General features: G+C 36.4%; 1 protein-coding gene across 1 annotated transcript in view; it reads right to left on the bottom strand.

Moving 5' to 3' along the window:
• Window positions 1-483: 483 nt before the first annotated feature.
• The window catches only part of LOC115117047 (zinc finger protein 436-like), a 30,937-nt gene continuing 11,473 nt past the window's right edge, over window positions 484-19,947 (bottom strand). Inside the window, exon 4 of the mRNA XM_065016298.1 lies at window positions 484-2,371. Coding sequence (XP_064872370.1) covers window positions 1,635-2,371 — 737 coding nt within the window. The 3' untranslated portion in view covers window positions 484-1,634. The remainder of the gene's footprint in view (window positions 2,372-19,947) is intronic.

Here is a 19,947-nt window from a genome sequence, read left to right as displayed (position 1 = left end):
GTTTTGTTAAACCATCAGTAGAGTTGAAAATGCGATGGAAACCATTGGGAATTCAACAACAAAAGTTATTTATTTGTCACGCAAAGCCTTTAATCCGCAATAAGTCTGTTTGATAGAAACATTTCTGGTGGGAAAATGCGTATATTGTTTTATGCAGATTTTTGAATATTCACATGAAAATCTGTCGCAAAATTGCACGGAAACTTAGCTACTAAGGTGGATATTGATCCAAAACCTGCTGCTTATTCAAACCAGCCCACTGGGCACAGACATCAGTTCAACATCTACATTTTACATTACATTTAAGTCATTTAGCAGACGCTCTTATCCAGAGCGACTTACAAATTGGTGCGTTCACCTTAAGACATCCAGTGGAACAGCCACTTTACAATAGTGCATCTAAATCTTTTAAGGGGGGTGAGAAGGATTACTTTATCCTATCCTAGGTATTCCTGAAAGAGGTGGGGTTTCAGGTGTCTCCGGAAGGTGGTGATTGACTCCGCTGTCCTGGCGTCGTGAGGGAGTTTGTTCCACCATTGGGGGGCCAGAGCAGCGAACAGTTTTGACTGGGCTGCGCGGGAACTGTACTTCCTCAGTGGTAGGGAGGCGAGCAGGCCAGAGGTGGATGAACGCAGTGCCCTTGTTTGGGTGTAGGGCCTGATCAGAGCCTGGAGGTACTGAGGTGCCGTTCCCCTCACAGCTCCGTAGGCAAGCACCATGGTCTAGTTTCTATTTACATTTCTTTGATTCGTCAACTAATGTGAATTCAACATGAAATCAACACAAAATGTCACTTGTCATTGGATTTAAATTGCAAGTTCAGTGAATAACCTTATGTTGATGCTTTTTTACAAATCCAATCAGTTTTCTACATTGATCAAACATCACATGGAATCATTTTCATTTCATATCATTGAAACATCACATGGAATCATTTTCATTTCATATCATTGAAACATCACATGGATTTATGTAGTTGAAATGACGTGGAAACAACAGTGGGAGGCTTGGGTCAATCCGTGAGTGGGAGGCTTGGGTCAATCCGTGAGTGGGAGGCTTGGGTCAATCCGTGAGTGGGAGGCTTGGGTCAATCCGTGAGTGGGAGGCTTGGGTCAATCCGTGAGTGGGAGGCTTGGGTCAATCCGTGAGTGGGAGGCTTGGGTCAATCCGTGAGTGGGAGGCTTGGGTCAATCCGTGAGCGAGTCAGTGAACAGTTTCATGTCATTAAATCATCAGTGGGCCACAATGAAAATGTAAACAATGGAGCAAATGCATCGCATCCAAATATCACTTGATTATCTGTAGTGCTGGAGGAATGACACACCCAGATAAACACACACAGTCAGAGTTTAAAAAAGGACCATTTAAACAGTTGGAATCTGATCTACTCTATATTCAAGCTGACATACTCCATATTCACTTCATGTTTTCTAATAAAAACATACAAATATATGTTTGAGTATACTTTGTACAATTCAATTTCATATGGTTTCAACAGGTAAACACATTGTCAGTCAACAATATAAGATAATGGGAGCACTGTGTATGTTCTCTGATGAATTTTAAGTCAATGAGATGTGAAATATCAATATACACGCTAGAATAATTAAGTCAATATGATGTGAAATATCAATTTACACACTAGAAGTAATTATTCTACCTGTGTGGATTTTCATATGACTTTTAAGTGACTGTGATGAGTAATATGTCTTCCCACAGTCTGAGCATTTGTAAGGCTTCTCCCCTGTGTGCAGTCTCATGTGTTCTTTCAGCTTTCCTAACCGGTTAAAACGCTTTCCACACTGGGAACAGTGGTAAGGTTTCTCCCCTGTGTGTATTCGCTCGTGAGCTTTCAGGCTTCCTAACTGGCTAAAACTCTTTCCACACTGGGAACAGTGGAAAGGCTTCTCCCCTGTGTGTATTCGCTCATGAGATCTCAAGTTTCCTAACTGGTTAAAACTCTTTCCACACTGGGAGCAATGGTGTGGCTTCGACCCTGTGTGTGTCCTCTGATGTCTGTTCAGGCTTCCTAACTTGGTAAACCTAGTTCCACACTGGGAGCAGTGGTAAGGCTTCTCCCCTGTGTGTATTCGCTCATGAGATTTCATGTTTCCTAACTTGTTAAAACTCTTTCCACACTCGGCGCAATGGAAAAGCTTCTCCCCTGTGTGTATTCGCTCATGAACTTTCAGCTTTCCTAACTGGTTAAAACTCTTTCCACACTGTGCGCAATTGTGTGGCTTCTCTCCTGGTTGTGTCCTCTCATGTCTTTTCAGGCTTCCTAACTTGGTAAAACTCTTTCCAATCTGGGAGCAGAGGTGTTGTCTTGCTGGTTTGGACGTCCCTGGTTCCGCAGAGTTTGGTTTTCCTCCTGCCAAAGACAGTGTTTATTTAAAGAGAGAACAGAATTATTATTATCATGAATGAAATCTCCACATGATAAAACTGCCTTATGAGGTTTAATCAGATCCCTCAATAACCCGAGGCCAGTGTTCAAACATTTCATAATTTAAAACAATCTTGGTGTGATTTGAAAACAAATGTTGTAGAGCTTCCTGGTAATTATTGTTTACAAGACTTATTTGTATTTCTGTTTTACTAGTCAAAACACAATATGTTTACATTACTTATTTTTAATTCTGTTTTATGACATCACTGGGTTCCAACCGAGCAGGTGGTTGTAAATATATAACCTTCATAGCTGTATGATACAGGATGTGACCTACACACTTCCTTAAACATATAATAAGTCATTTAAAGTGGAAGTTCAAAACTAGTTTTTACGTCGAAGACACAAAGTACATCAGTAACATCTCCCCGTTGTTGAAAGGGTTGATACAGGATGTGACCTACACACTTCCTTAAACATAAAATAAGAAATAAAGGGAAGTTCACACATTTCTAACATTTTGACTTTCATTAATGTCACGATATTTTGGGTAAAGTAAAAAAAGAATGTGAAATATTTTGGGAAGATTAAAAATATAACTATGTAAAGTGTTGGTCCCATGTTTCATGAGCTGAAACAAAATATCCCCGAATTTTTCCACATGCATGAAAGGTTATTTACCTCAAATTTGATGTACACATTTGTTTACATCCGTTAGTGAACATTTCTCCTTTGCCAAGATAATCCATCCACCTGACAGGTGTGGCATTTCAAGAACCTGATTAAACAGCATGCTCATTACACAGGTACACCTTGCGCTGGGGCCAATAAAAGGCCACTCTAAAATGTGCCATTTTGTCACAATGCCACAGATGTCTCAGAGGGAGCTTGTAATTGGCATGCTGACTGCAGGAATGTCCACTGGAGCTGTTGGCAGGGAATTTAATGTACAGCACCAATCAAAAGTTTGGACTCACCTTCACATTCAAGGGTTTTTCATTATTTTTTACTATTTTCTACATTGTGGAATAATAGTGAAGACATCAAGACTAGGAAAAAACAATATGGAATCATGTAGTAACCAAAAAGTGTTAAACAAATCTAAATATATATTAGATTCTTCAAAGTAGCCACCCTTTGCCTTGATGACAGCTTGGCATTCTCTCAACCAGTTTCACCTGGAATGCTTTTCCAACAGTCTTGTAGGAGTTCTCACATATGCTGAGCATTTGTTGGCTGCTTTTCCTTCACTCTGCGGTCCAACTCATCCCAAACCATCTCAATTGGGTTGAGGTCGAGTGATTGTGGAGGCCAGGTCATCTTATGCAGCACTCCATTACTCTTCTTCTGGGTCAAATAGCCCTTACTCAGTGTGGAGGTGTGTTGGGTCATTGTCCTGTTGAAAAACTAATGATAGGCCCACTAAGCCCAAACCAGATGGGATGGCGTATCGCTGCAGAATGCCGTGGTAGCCATGCTGGTTAAATGTGCATTGAATTCTAAATAAATCACAGACAGTGTGACCAGCAAAGTAACCTCACTCCACCTCCTCCATGCTTCACGGTGGGAACCACACATGCAGAGATCATCTGTTCACCTACTCAGTGTCTCACAAAGACACGCCGGGTGGAACCCGAAAATCTCAAATTTGGACAAAGGACAGATCTAATGTCCATTGCTCGTGTTTCTTGGCCCAAGCAAGTCTCTTCTTCTTATTGGTGTCCTTGAGTAGTGGTTTCTTTGCATAAATTCAACATTGAAGGCCTGATTCACACAGTCCCCTCTGAACATGTTGATGTCTGTTACTTCTACTCAGTGAAGCAATTACGTGTGCTGCAATTTGAATAGTGAACTTATCCTCTGCAGCAGAGGTCTCAGAGGGAGTTTGCAATTGGCATGCTGACTGCAGGAATATCCACTGGAGCAGTTTCCAGAGAATTGAATGTTTATCTCTCTACCATAGGCTTAGGCAGAAATGAACATTCAATTAATTATAGAGAATTTGGCATCCAACCGGCTTCACAACCGCAGACCACGTATAGCCAGCTCAGGACCTCCACATTGTCTTAGACCTGCCACCCAGACAGCTTCATTGGCTGGGCTGGTCTTGGCTCCCCAGCGGGTAGGCCTGTCTTCCAAGTGGGTGGGCTTATGCCCTCCCAGGCCCACCCATGGCTGTTCCCCTGCCCAGTAATGTCAAGTACATAGGCCGAATGAATTTATTTACAATGACTGACTTACTGACTGATTTCCTTATATGAACTGTAACTCGTTGAAATTGTTACATGTTGCGTTTACCAAAAAGTGTTAAACAAATCTAAATATATATTAGATTATTCAAAGTAGCCACCCTTTGCCTTGATGACAGCTTGGCATTCTCTCAACCAGCTTCACCTGGAATGCTTTTCCAACAGTCTTGTAGGAGTTACTGACTGATTTCCTTGTATGAACTGTAACTCGTTGAAATTGTTACATGTTACATGTTGCGTTTCTATTTTTGTTCAGTATATACCAGACAAACGTTTGGACACACCTACTCATTCCAAGGTTTTTCTTTATTTAAAAAAAAAAATTCTAAATTATTATTCTACAATGAAGACATCAAAACTATGAAATAACACATGTAGTAACCAAATATATATTTTATATTTGAGATTCTTCAAAGTAGCCTCCCTTTTGCCTTGATGACAGCTTTGCACACTCTTGGCTTTCTCTCAGCCATCTTCATGAGGTAAAATCAAATGTTATAAACATGTTTAGCAGATGTTATTGCGGCTTAATGCTTGTTTCTCCAACAGATGAGTAATAACTAACAAGTAATATCTAACAATTTCACAACAATACACACACATCTAAAGTAAAGGAATGGAATTAATAATATATAAATATTAGGACGAGCGATGTCAGAGTGGCATAGACTAAGATACAGTAGAATAGGATAGAATACAGTATATACATATGAGATGAGTAATGCATAGACTAAGATACAGTAGAATAGGATAGAATACAGTATATACATATGAGATGAGTAATGCATAGACTAAGATACAGTAGAATAGTATAGAATACAGTATGTACATATGAGATGAGTAATGCATAGACTAAGATACAGTAGAATAGTATAGAATACAGTATATACATATGAGATGAGTAATGCATAGACTAAGATACAGTAGAATAGTATAGAATACAGTATATACATATGAGATGAGTAATGCATAGACTAAGATACAGTAGAATAGTATAGAATACAGTATGTACATATGAGATGAGTAATACATAGACTAAGATACAGTAGAATAGTATAGAATACAATATATACATATGAGATGAGTAATGCATAGACTAAGATACAGTAGAATAGTATAGAATACAGTATATACATATGAGATGAGTAATGCATAGACTAAGATACTGTAGAATAGTATAGAATACAGTATATACATATGAGATGAGTAATGCATAGACTAAGATACTGTAGAATAGTATAGAATACAGTATATACATATGAGATGAGTAATGCATAGACTAAGATACAGTAGAATAGTATAGAATACAGTATATACATATGAGATGAGTAATGCATAGACTAAGATACAGTAGAATAGTATAGAATACAGTATGTACATATGAGATGAGTAATGCATAGACTAAGATACAGTAGAATAGTATAGAATACAGTATATACATATGAGATGAGTAATGCATAGACTAAGATACAGTAGAATAGTATAGAATACAGTATATACATATGAGATGAGTAATGCATAGACTAAGATACAGTAGAATAGTATAGAATACAGTATGTACATATGAGATGAGTAATGCATAGACTAAGATACAGTAGAATAGTATAGAATACAGTATGTACATATGAGATGAGTAATGCATAGACTAAGATACAGTAGAATAGTATAGAATACAGTATGTACATATGAGATGAGTAATGCATAGACTAAGATACAGTAGATTAGTATAGAATACAGTATATACATATGAGATGAGTAATGCATAGACTAAGATACAGTAGAATAGTATAGAATACAGTATGTACATATGAGATGAGTAATGCATAGACTAAGATACAGTAGAATAGTATAGAATACAGTATGTACATATGAGATGAGTAATGCATAGACTAAGATACAGTAGAATAGTATAGAATACAGTATATACATATGAGATGAGTAATGCATAGACTAAGATACAGTATAATAGGATAGAATACAGTATGTACATATGAGATGAGTAATGCATAGACTAAGATACAGTAGAATAGTATAGAATACAGTATATACATATGAGATGAGTAATGCATAGACTAAGATACAGTAGAATAGTATAGAATACAGTATGTACATATGAGATGAGTAATGCATAGACTAAGATACTGTAGAATAGGTTAGAATACAGTATATACATATGAGATGAGTAATGCATAGACTAAGATACAGTAGAATAGTATAGAATACAGTATATACATATGAGATGAGTAATGCATAGACTAAGATACAGTAGAATAGTATAGAATACAGTATATACATATGAGATGAGTAATGCATAGACTAAGATACAGTAGAATAGTATAGAATACAGTATGTACATATGAGATGAGTAATACATAGACTAAGATACAGTAGAATAGTATAGAATACAATATATACATATGAGATGAGTAATGCATAGACTAAGATACAGTAGAATAGTATAGAATACAGTATATACATATGAGATGAGTAATGCATAGACTAAGATACTGTAGAATAGTATAGAATACAGTATATACATATGAGATGAGTAATGCATAGACTAAGATACTGTAGAATAGTATAGAATACAGTATATACATATGAGATGAGTAATGCATAGACTAAGATACAGTAGAATAGTATAGAATACAGTATATACATATGAGATGAGTAATGCATAGACTAAGATACAGTAGAATAGTATAGAATACAGTATGTACATATGAGATGAGTAATGCATAGACTAAGATACAGTAGAATAGTATAGAATACAGTATATACATATGAGATGAGTAATGCATAGACTAAGATACAGTAGAATAGTATAGAATACAGTATGTACATATGAGATGAGTAATGCATAGACTAAGATACAGTAGAATAGTATAGAATACAGTATGTACATATGAGATGAGTAATGCATAGACTAAGATACAGTAGAATAGTATAGAATACAGTATGTACATATGAGATGAGTAATGCATAGACTAAGATACAGTAGAATAGTATAGAATACAGTATATACATATGAGATGAGTAATGCATAGACTAAGATACAGTATAATAGGATAGAATACAGTATGTACATATGAGATGAGTAATGCATAGACTAAGATACAGTAGAATAGTATAGAATACAGTATATACATATGAGATGAGTAATGCATAGACTAAGATACAGTAGAATAGTATAGAATACAGTATGTACATATGAGATGAGTAATGCATAGACTAAGATACTGTAGAATAGGTTAGAATACAGTATATACATATGAGATGAGTAATGCATAGACTAAGATACAGTAGAATAGTATAGAATACAGTATATACATATGAGATGAGTAATGCATAGACTAAGATACAGTAGAATAGTATAGAATACAGTATATGAGATGAGTAATGCATAGACTAAGATACAGTAGAATAGTATAGAATACAGTATGTACATATGAGATGAGTAATACATAGACTAAGATACAGTAGAATAGTATAGAATACAATATATACATATGAGATGAGTAATGCATAGACTAAGATACAGTAGAATAGTATAGAATACAGTATATACATATGAGATGAGTAATGCATAGACTAAGATACTGTAGAATAGTATAGAATACAGTATATACATATGAGATGAGTAATGCATAGACTAAGATACTGTAGAATAGTATAGAATACAGTATATACATATGAGATGAGTAATGCATAGACTAAGATACAGTAGAATAGTATAGAATACAGTATATACATATGAGATGAGTAATGCATAGACTAAGATACAGTAGAATAGTATAGAATACAGTATGTACATATGAGATGAGTAATGCATAGACTAAGATACAGTAGAATAGTATAGAATACAGTATATACATATGAGATGAGTAATGCATAGACTAAGATACAGTAGAATAGTATAGAATACAGTATGTACATATGAGATGAGTAATGCATAGACTAAGATACAGTAGAATAGGATAGAATACAGTATGTACATATGAGATGAGTAATGCATAGACTAAGATACAGTAGAATAGTATAGAATACAGTATGTACATATGAGATGAGTAATGCATAGACTAAGATACAGTAGAATAGTATAGAATACAGTATATACATATGAGATGAGTAATGCATAGACTAAGATACAGTAGAATAGTATAGAATACAGTATGTACATATGAGATGAGTAATGCATAGACTAAGATACAGTAGAATAGTATAGAATACAGTATGTACATATGAGATGAGTAATGCATAGACTAAGATACAGTAGAATAGTATAGAATACAGTATGTACATATGAGATGAGTAATGCATAGACTAAGATACAGTAGATTAGTATAGAATACAGTATATACATATGAGATGAGTAATGCATAGACTAAGATACAGTAGAATAGTATAGAATACAGTATGTACATATGAGATGAGTAATGCATAGACTAAGATACAGTAGAATAGTATAGAATACAGTATGTACATATGAGATGAGTAATGCATAGACTAAGATACAGTAGAATAGTATAGAATACAGTATATACATATGAGATGAGTAATGCATAGACTAAGATACAGTATAATAGGATAGAATACAGTATGTACATATGAGATGAGTAATGCATAGACTAAGATACAGTAGAATAGTATAGAATACAGTATATACATATGAGATGAGTAATGCATAGACTAAGATACAGTAGAATAGTATAGAATACAGTATGTACATATGAGATGAGTAATGCATAGACTAAGATACTGTAGAATAGGATAGAATACAGTATATACATATGAGATGAGTAATGCATAGACTAAGATACAGTAGAATAGTATAGAATACAGTATGTACATATGAGATGAGTAATACATAGACTAAGATACAGTAGAATAGTATAGAATACAATATATACATATGAGATGAGTAATGCATAGACTAAGATACAGTAGAATAGTATAGAATACAGTATATACATATGAGATGAGTAATGCATAGACTAAGATACTGTAGAATAGTATAGAATACAGTATATACATATGAGATGAGTAATGCATAGACTAAGATACTGTAGAATAGTATAGAATACAGTATATACATATGAGATGAGTAATGCATAGACTAAGATACAGTAGAATAGTATAGAATACAGTATATACATATGAGATGAGTAATGCATAGACTAAGATACAGTAGAATAGTATAGAATACAGTATATACATATGAGATGAGTAATGCATAGACTAAGATACAGTAGAATAGTATAGAATACAGTATGTACATATGAGATGAGTAATGCATAGACTAAGATACAGTAGAATAGTATAGAATACAGTATATACATATGAGATGAGTAATGCATAGACTAAGATACAGTAGAATAGTATAGAATACAGTATGTACATATGAGATGAGTAATGCATAGACTAAGATACAGTAGAATAGGATAGAATACAGTATGTACATATGAGATGAGTAATGCATAGACTAAGATACAGTAGAATAGTATAGAATACAGTATGTACATATGAGATGAGTAATGCATAGACTAAGATACAGTAGAATAGTATAGAATACAGTATATACATATGAGATGAGTAATGCATAGACTAAGATACAGTAGAATAGTATAGAATACAGTATGTACATATGAGATGAGTAATGCATAGACTAAGATACAGTAGAATAGTATAGAATACAGTATGTACATATGAGATGAGTAATGCATAGACTAAGATACAGTAGAATAGTATAGAATACAGTATGTACATATGAGATGAGTAATGCATAGACTAAGATACAGTAGAATAGTATAGAATACAGTATATACATATGAGATGAGTAATGCATAGACTAAGATACAGTATAATAGGATAGAATACAGTATGTACATATGAGATGAGTAATGCATAGACTAAGATACAGTAGAATAGTATAGAATACAGTATATACATATGAGATGAGTAATGCATAGACTAAGATACAGTAGAATAGTATAGAATACAGTATGTACATATGAGATGAGTAATGCATAGACTAAGATACAGTATAATAGTATAGAATACAGTATATACATATGAGATGAGTAATGCATAGACTAAGATACAGTAGAATAGTATAGAATACAGTATATACATATGAGATGAGTAATGCATAGACTAAGATACAGTAGAATAGTATAGAATACAGTATATACATATGAGATGAGTAATGCATAGACTAAGATACAGTAGAATAGTATAGAATACAGTATATACATATGAGATGAGTAATGCATAGACTAAGATACAGTAGAATAGTATAGAATACAGTATATACATATGAGATGAGTAATGCATAGACTAAGATACAGTAGAATAGTATAGAATACAGTATGTACATATGAGATGAGTAATGCATAGACTAAGATACAGTAGAATAGTATAGAATACAGTATATACATATGAGATGAGTAATGCATAGACTAAGATACAGTAGAATAGTATAGAATACAGTATGTACATATGAGATGAGTAATGCATAGACTAAGATACAGTAGAATAGTATAGAATACAATATATACATATGAGATGAGTAATGCATAGACTAAGATACAGTAGAATAGTATAGAATACAGTATATACATATGAGATGAGTAATGCATAGACTAAGATACTGTAGAATAGTATAGAATACAGTATATACATATGAGATGAGTAATGCATAGACTAAGATACTGTAGAATAGTATAGAATACAGTATATACATATGAGATGAGTAATGCATAGACTAAGATACAGTAGAATAGTATAGAATACAGTATATACATATGAGATGAGTAATGCATAGACTAAGATACAGTAGAATAGTATAGAATACAGTATATACATATGAGATGAGTAATGCATAGACTAAGATACAGTAGAATAGTATAGAATACAGTATGTACATATGAGATGAGTAATGCATAGACTAAGATACAGTAGAATAGTATAGAATACAGTATATACATATGAGATGAGTAATGCATAGACTAAGATACAGTAGAATAGTATAGAATACAGTATGTACATATGAGATGAGTAATGCATAGACTAAGATACAGTAGAATAGGATAGAATACAGTATGTACATATGAGATGAGTAATGCATAGACTAAGATACAGTAGAATAGTATAGAATACAGTATGTACATATGAGATGAGTAATGCATAGACTAAGATACAGTAGAATAGTATAGAATACAGTATATACATATGAGATGAGTAATGCATAGACTAAGATACAGTAGAATAGTATAGAATACAGTATGTACATATGAGATGAGTAATGCATAGACTAAGATACAGTAGAATAGTATAGAATACAGTATGTACATATGAGATGAGTAATGCATAGACTAAGATACAGTAGAATAGTATAGAATACAGTATGTACATATGAGATGAGTAATGCATAGACTAAGATACAGTAGAATAGTATAGAATACAGTATATACATATGAGATGAGTAATGCATAGACTAAGATACAGTATAATAGGATAGAATACAGTATGTACATATGAGATGAGTAATGCATAGACTAAGATACAGTAGAATAGTATAGAATACAGTATATACATATGAGATGAGTAATGCATAGACTAAGATACAGTAGAATAGTATAGAATACAGTATGTACATATGAGATGAGTAATACATAGACTAAGATACAGTAGAATAGTATAGAATACAATATATACATATGAGATGAGTAATGCATAGACTAAGATACAGTAGAATAGTATAGAATACAGTATGTACATATGAGATGAGTAATGCATAGACTAAGATACAGTAGAATAGTATAGAATACAGTATATACATATGAGATGAGTAATGCATAGACTAAGATACAGTAGAATAGTATAGAATACAGTATGTACATATGAGATGAGTAATGCATAGACTAAGATACAGTAGAATAGTATAGAATACAATATATACATATGAGATGAGTAATGCATAGACTAAGATACAGTAGAATAGTATAGAATACAGTATATACATATGAGATGAGTAATGCATAGACTAAGATACTGTAGAATAGTATAGAATACAGTATATACATATGAGATGAGTAATGCATAGACTAAGATACTGTAGAATAGTATAGAATACAGTATATACATATGAGATGAGTAATGCATAGACTAAGATACAGTAGAATAGTATAGAATACAGTATATACATATGAGATGAGTAATGCATAGACTAAGATACAGTAGAATAGTATAGAATACAGTATATACATATGAGATGAGTAATGCATAGACTAAGATACAGTAGAATAGTATAGAATACAGTATGTACATATGAGATGAGTAATGCATAGACTAAGATACAGTAGAATAGTATAGAATACAGTATATACATATGAGATGAGTAATGCATAGACTAAGATACAGTAGAATAGTATAGAATACAGTATGTACATATGAGATGAGTAATGCATAGACTAAGATACAGTAGAATAGGATAGAATACAGTATGTACATATGAGATGAGTAATGCATAGACTAAGATACAGTAGAATAGTATAGAATACAGTATGTACATATGAGATGAGTAATGCATAGACTAAGATACAGTAGAATAGTATAGAATACAGTATATACATATGAGATGAGTAATGCATAGACTAAGATACAGTAGAATAGTATAGAATACAGTATGTACATATGAGATGAGTAATGCATAGACTAAGATACAGTAGAATAGTATAGAATACAGTATGTACATATGAGATGAGTAATGCATAGACTAAGATACAGTAGAATAGTATAGAATACAGTATGTACATATGAGATGAGTAATGCATAGACTAAGATACAGTAGAATAGTATAGAATACAGTATATACATATGAGATGAGTAATGCATAGACTAAGATACAGTATAATAGGATAGAATACAGTATGTACATATGAGATGAGTAATGCATAGACTAAGATACAGTAGAATAGTATAGAATACAGTATATACATATGAGATGAGTAATGCATAGACTAAGATACAGTAGAATAGTATAGAATACAGTATGTACATATGAGATGAGTAATGCATAGACTAAGATACAGTATAATAGTATAGAATACAGTATATACATATGAGATGAGTAATGCATAGACTAAGATACAGTAGAATAGTATAGAATACAGTATATACATATGAGATGAGTAATGCATAGACTAAGATACAGTAGAATAGTATAGAATACAGTATATACATATGAGATGAGTAATGCATAGACTAAGATACAGTATAATAGTATAGAATACAGTATATACATATGAGATGAGTAATGCATAGACTAAGATACAGTAGAATAGTATAGAATACAGTATATACATATGAGATGAGTAATGCATAGACTAAGATACAGTAGAATAGTATAGAATACAGTATGTACATATGAGATGAGTAATGCATAGACTAAGATACAGTAGAATAGTATAGAATACAGTATATACATATGAGATGAGTAATGCATAGACTAAGATACAGTAGAATAGTATAGAATACAGTATGTACATATGAGATGAGTAATGCATAGACTAAGATACAGTAGAATAGGATAGAATACAGTATGTACATATGAGATGAGTAATGCATAGACTAAGATACAGTAGAATAGTATAGAATACAGTATATACATATGAGATGAGTAATGCATAGACTAAGATACAGTAGAATAGTATAGAATACAGTATGTACATATGAGATGAGTAATGCATAGACTAAGATACAGTATAATAGTATAGAATACAGTATATACATATGAGATGAGTAATGCATAGACTAAGATACAGTAGAATAGTATAGAATACAGTATGTACATATGAGATGAGTAATGCATAGACTAAGATACAGTAGAATAGTATAGAATACAGTATATACATATGAGATGAGTAATGCATAGACTAAGATACAGTAGAATAGTATAGAATACAGTATGTACATATGAGATGAGTAATGCATAGACTAAGATACAGTAGAATAGGATAGAATACAGTATGTACATATGAGATGAGTAATGCATAGACTAAGATACAGTAGAATAGTATAGAATACAGTATATACATATGAGATGAGTAATGCATAGACTAAGATACAGTAGAATAGTATAGAATACAGTATGTACATATGAGATGAGTAATGCATAGACTAAGATACAGTAGAATAGTATAGAATACAGTATGTACATATGAGATGAGTAATGCATAGACTAAGATACAGTAGAATAGTATAGAATACAGTATGTACATATGAGATGAGTAATGCATAGACTAAGATACTGTAGAATAGTATAGAATACAGTATGTACATATGAGATGAGTAATGTATAGACTAAGATACAATATAATAGTATAGAATACAGTATATACATATGAGATGAGTAATGCATAGACTAAGATACAGTAGAATAGTATAGAATACAGTATGTACATATGAGATGAGTAATGCATAGACTAAGATACTGTAGAATAGTATAGAATACAGTATGTACATATGAGATGAGTAATGCATAGACTAAGATACAGTATAATAGTATAGAATACAGTATGTACATATGAGATGAGTAATGCATAGACTAAGATACAGTAGAATAGTATAGAATACAGTATGTACATATGAGATGAGTAATGCATAGACTAAGATACAGTAGAATAGTATAGAATACAGTATATACATATGAGATGAGTAATGCATAGACTAAGATACAGTAGAATACAGTATGTACATATGAGATGAGTAATGCATAGACTAAGATACAGTAGAATAGTATAGAATATAGTATGTACATATGAGATGAGTAATGCATAGACTAAGATACTGTAGAATAGTATAGAATACAGTATGTACATATGAGATGAGTAATGCATAGACTAAGATACAGTAGAATAGTATAGAATACAGTATGTATATATGAGATGAGTAATGCATAGACTAAGATACAGTAGAATAGTATAGAATACAGTATGTACATATGAGATGAGTAATGCATAGACTAAGATACAGTAGAATAGTATAGAATACAGTATGTACATATGAGATGAGTAATGCCAGATATGTAAACATGATTAAAGTGACTAGTGTTTCATTCCTTAAAGTGGCCAGTGATTTCTGGTCTATGCCAATAGGCAGCAGCCTCTAATGTGCTAGTGATGGCTGTTTAACAGTCTGATGGCCTTGAGATAGAAGCTGTTTAACAGTCTGATGGCCTTGAGATAGAAGCTGTTTAACAGTCTGATGGCCTTGAGATAGAAGCTGTTTAACAGTCTGATGGCCTTGAGATAGAAGCTGTTTTTCAGTCTCTGGGTCCCAACTTTGATGCACCTGTTCTGACCTCGCCTTCTGGATGATAGCGGGGTGAACAGGCAGTGGCTCGGGTGGTTGTTGTCCTTGATGATCTTTTTGGCCTTCCTGCGACATCGGATGCTGTAGGTGTCCTGGAGGGCAGGTAGTTCACCTTCGGTGATGCATTGGGCAGACCACACCACCCTCTGGAGAGCCTTGCGGTTGCGGGCGGTGCAGTCCAGCCCGACAGGATGCTCTCAATTATGCATCTGTAAAGGTTTGTGAGGGTTTAAGGTGCTGTTGTGCCTTCTTCACCACACTGTCTGTGTGGGTGGACCATTTCAGATTGTCAGTGATGTGTAGGCTGAGGAACTTAAAGCTTTCCACCTTCTCCACTGCGGTCCCATCGATGTGGATGGGGGCGTGCTCCCTCTGCTGTTGCCTGAAGTCCACAATCAGCTGTTTTATTGACGTTGGGTGTGAGGTTAATTTCCTGGGACCACACTCCCAGGGCCCTCACCTTCTCCCTGTAGGCTGCCTCGTCATTGTTGGTAATCAGGCCCACTACTGTTGTGTCGTCTGCAAACTTGATGATTGAGTTCATGGGTGAACAGGGAGTACAGGAGGGGGCTGAGCACGCATCCTTATGGGGCCCCAGTGATGAGGATCAGCGAAGTGGAGGTATTGTTTCCTACCTTCACCACCTGGGGGCGGCCCGTCAGGAAGTCCAGGACCCAGTTGCACAGGGCGGGGTTCAGACCCAGGCTTAATGATGAGGTTGAAGGGTACTATGGTGTTGAATGCTGAGCTACAGTCAATGAACAGTATTCTTACATAGGTATTCCTCTTGTCCAGATGGGATAGGGCAGTGTGCAGTGTGATGGCATTTGCATCGTCTGTGGATCTATTGGTGCGGTAAGCAAATTGAAATGGGTCTAGGGTGTCAGGTAGAGGTGATATGATCCTTGACTAGTCTCTCAAAGCACTTCATGACTACAGAAGTGAGTGCTACAGGACGATAGTTACCTTTGATTTCTTGGGTATGGGAACAATGGTGGACATCTTGAAGCATGTGGGGACAGCAGACTGGGAGAGATTGAATATGTTGAATATGTTCAGCCAGTTGGTCTGCACATGCTCTGAGGATGCAGCTTGGGATGCCGTCTGAGCCGACAGCTTTGCAAGGGTTAACACGCTTAAATGTCTTACTCATGTCAGCCACGGAGGAGATCTCCACAGTCCTTGGTAGCGGGCCGCGTCGGTGGCACTGTGTTATCCTCATAGCGGACGAGGAAGGTGTTTAGCTTATCCGGAAGCAAGACGCCGGTATCCGCGACGTGGCTGGTTTTCCCTTTGTAGTCCGTGATTGTCTGTAGACCCTGTCACATACGTCTGGTGTCTGAGCCGTTGAATTGTGACTCCACTTTGTCTCTATACTGACGTTTTGCCTGTTAGATTGTCTGTAGACCCTGTCACATACGTCTGGTGTCTGAGCCGTTGAATTGTGACTCCACTTTGTCTCTGTACTGACGTTTTGCCTGTTTGATTGTCTGTAGACCCTGTCACATCTGGTGTCTGAGCCGTTGAATTGTGACTCCACTTTGTCTCTATACTGACGTTTTGCCTGTTTGATTGCCTTACAGAGGGAATAACTACACTACCCTGTGACATACGCCATGTTTCCTTGAAAAGGAGTATGCTACAATCCCCAATGTCTCACATACGCCATGTTTCCTTGAAAAGGAGTATGCTACAATCCCCAATGTCTCACATACGCCATGTTTCCTTGAAAAGGAGTATGCTACAATCCCCAATGTCTCACTATGCCATGTTTCCTTGAAAAGGAGTATGCTACAATCCCCAATGTCTCTCTGGAAGGGAATCCTCACCATGAGCTCATCAACTTTACTATCCAGAGACTGAACATCTGCAAGTAATATACTCAGAAGCGGTGGGTGGTGTGCACGCCTCCTGAGTCAGACTAGAAGCCTACTCCGAGTACCTCTCTTCCACAAGTAATATACTCAGAAGAGGTGGGTGGTGTGCACGCCTCCTGAGTCAGACTAGAAGCCTACTCCGAGTACCTCTCTTCCACAAGTAATATACTCAGAAGAGGTGGGTGGTGTGCACGCCTCCTGAGTCAGACTAGAAGCCTACTCCGAGTACCTCTCTTCCACAAGTAATATACTCAGAAGAGGTGGGTGGTGTGCACGCCTCCTGAGTCGGACTAGAAGCCTACTCCGAGTACCTCTCTTCCACAAGTAATATACTCAGAAGAGGTGGGTGGTGTGCACGCCTCCTGAGTCAGACTAGAAGCCCACTCCGAGTACCTCTCTTCCACAAGTAATATACTCAGAAGCGGTGGGTGGTGTGCACGCCTCCTGAGTCAGACTAGAAGCCTACTCCGAGTACCTCTCTTCCAGAAGTAATATACTCAGAAGCAGTGTGTGGTGTGCACACCTCCTGAGTCAGACTAGAAGCCCACTCCGAGTACCTCTCTTCCACAAGTAATATACTCAGAAGAGGTGGGTGGTGTGCACGCCTCCTGAGTCAGACTAGAAGCCCACTCCGAGTACCTCTCTTCCACAAGTAATATACTCAGAAGAGGTGGGTGGTGTGCACGCCTCCTGAGTCAGACTAGAAGCCCACTCCGAGTATCTCTCTTCCACAAGTAATATACTCAGAAGCAGTGGGTGGTGTGCACGCATCCTGAGTCAGACTAGAAGCCCACTCCGAGTACCTCTCTTCCACAAGTAATATACTCAGAAGAGGTGGGTGGTGTGCACGCCTCCTGAGTCAGAGTAGAAGCCCACTCAGAGTACCTCTCTTCCACAAGTAATATACTCAGAAGAGGTGGGTGGTGTGCACGCATCCTGAGTCAGACTAGAAGCCCACTTCGAGTACCTCTCTTCCACAAGTAATATACTCAGAAGAGGTGGGTGGTGTGCACGCCTCCTGAGTCAGACTAGAAGCCCACTCCGAGTACCTCTCTTCCACAAGTAATATACTCAGAAGCAGTGGGTGGTGTGCACGCCTCCTGAGTCAGAGTAGAAGCCCACTTCGAGTACCTCTCTTCCACAAGTAATATACTCAGAAGCAGTGGGTGGTGTGCACGCCTCCTGAGTCAGAGTAGAAGCCCACTTCGAGTACCTCTCTTCCACAAGTAATATACTCAGAAGAGGTGGGTGGTGTGCACGCCTCCTGAGTCAGAGTAGAAGCCCACTCCGAGTACCTCTCTTCCACAAGTAATATACTCAGAAGAGGTGGGTGGTGTGCACGCCTCCTGAGTCAGACTAGAAGCCCACTCCGAGTACCTCTCTTCCACAAGTAATATACTCAGAAGAGGTGGGTGGTGTGCACGCCTCCTGAGTCAGAGTAGAAGCCCACTCCGAGTACCTCTCTTCCACAAGTAATATACTCAGAAGAGGTGGGTGGTGTGCACGCATCCTGAGTCAGACTAGAAGCCCACTTCGAGTACCTCTCTTCCACAAGTAATATACTCAGAAGAGGTGGGTGGTGTGCACGCCTCCTGAGTCAGACTAGAAGCCCACTCCGAGTACCTCTCTTCCACAAGTAATATACTCAGAAGCAGTGGGTGGTGTGCACGCCTCCTGAGTCAGAGTAGAAGCCCACTTCGAGTACCTCTCTTCCACAAGTAATATACTCAGAAGCAGTGGGTGGTGTGCACGCCTCCTGAGTCAGAGTAGAAGCCCACTTCGAGTACCTCTCTTCCACAAGTAATATACTCAGAAGCAGTGGGTGGTGTGCACGCCTCCTGAGTCAGAGTAGAAGCCCACTCAGTACCTCTCTTCCACAAGTAATGTACTCAGAAGCAGTGGGTGGTGTGCACGCCTCCTGAGTCAGACTAGAAGCCCACTCCGAGTACCTCTCTTCCACAAGTAATGTACTCAGAAGCAGTGGGTGGTGTGCACGCCTCCTGAGTCAGACTAGAAGCCCACTCCGAGTACCTCTCTTCCACAAGTAATGTACTCAGAA

This window comes from Oncorhynchus nerka, unplaced genomic scaffold, assembly GCF_034236695.1.
Source record: "Oncorhynchus nerka isolate Pitt River unplaced genomic scaffold, Oner_Uvic_2.0 unplaced_scaffold_1049, whole genome shotgun sequence".
Classification (NCBI taxonomy): Eukaryota; Metazoa; Chordata; class Actinopteri; order Salmoniformes; family Salmonidae; genus Oncorhynchus; species Oncorhynchus nerka.
Note: the sequence above shows the minus strand (reverse complement) of the source record. Positions and strands in the feature narration are given on the sequence as shown.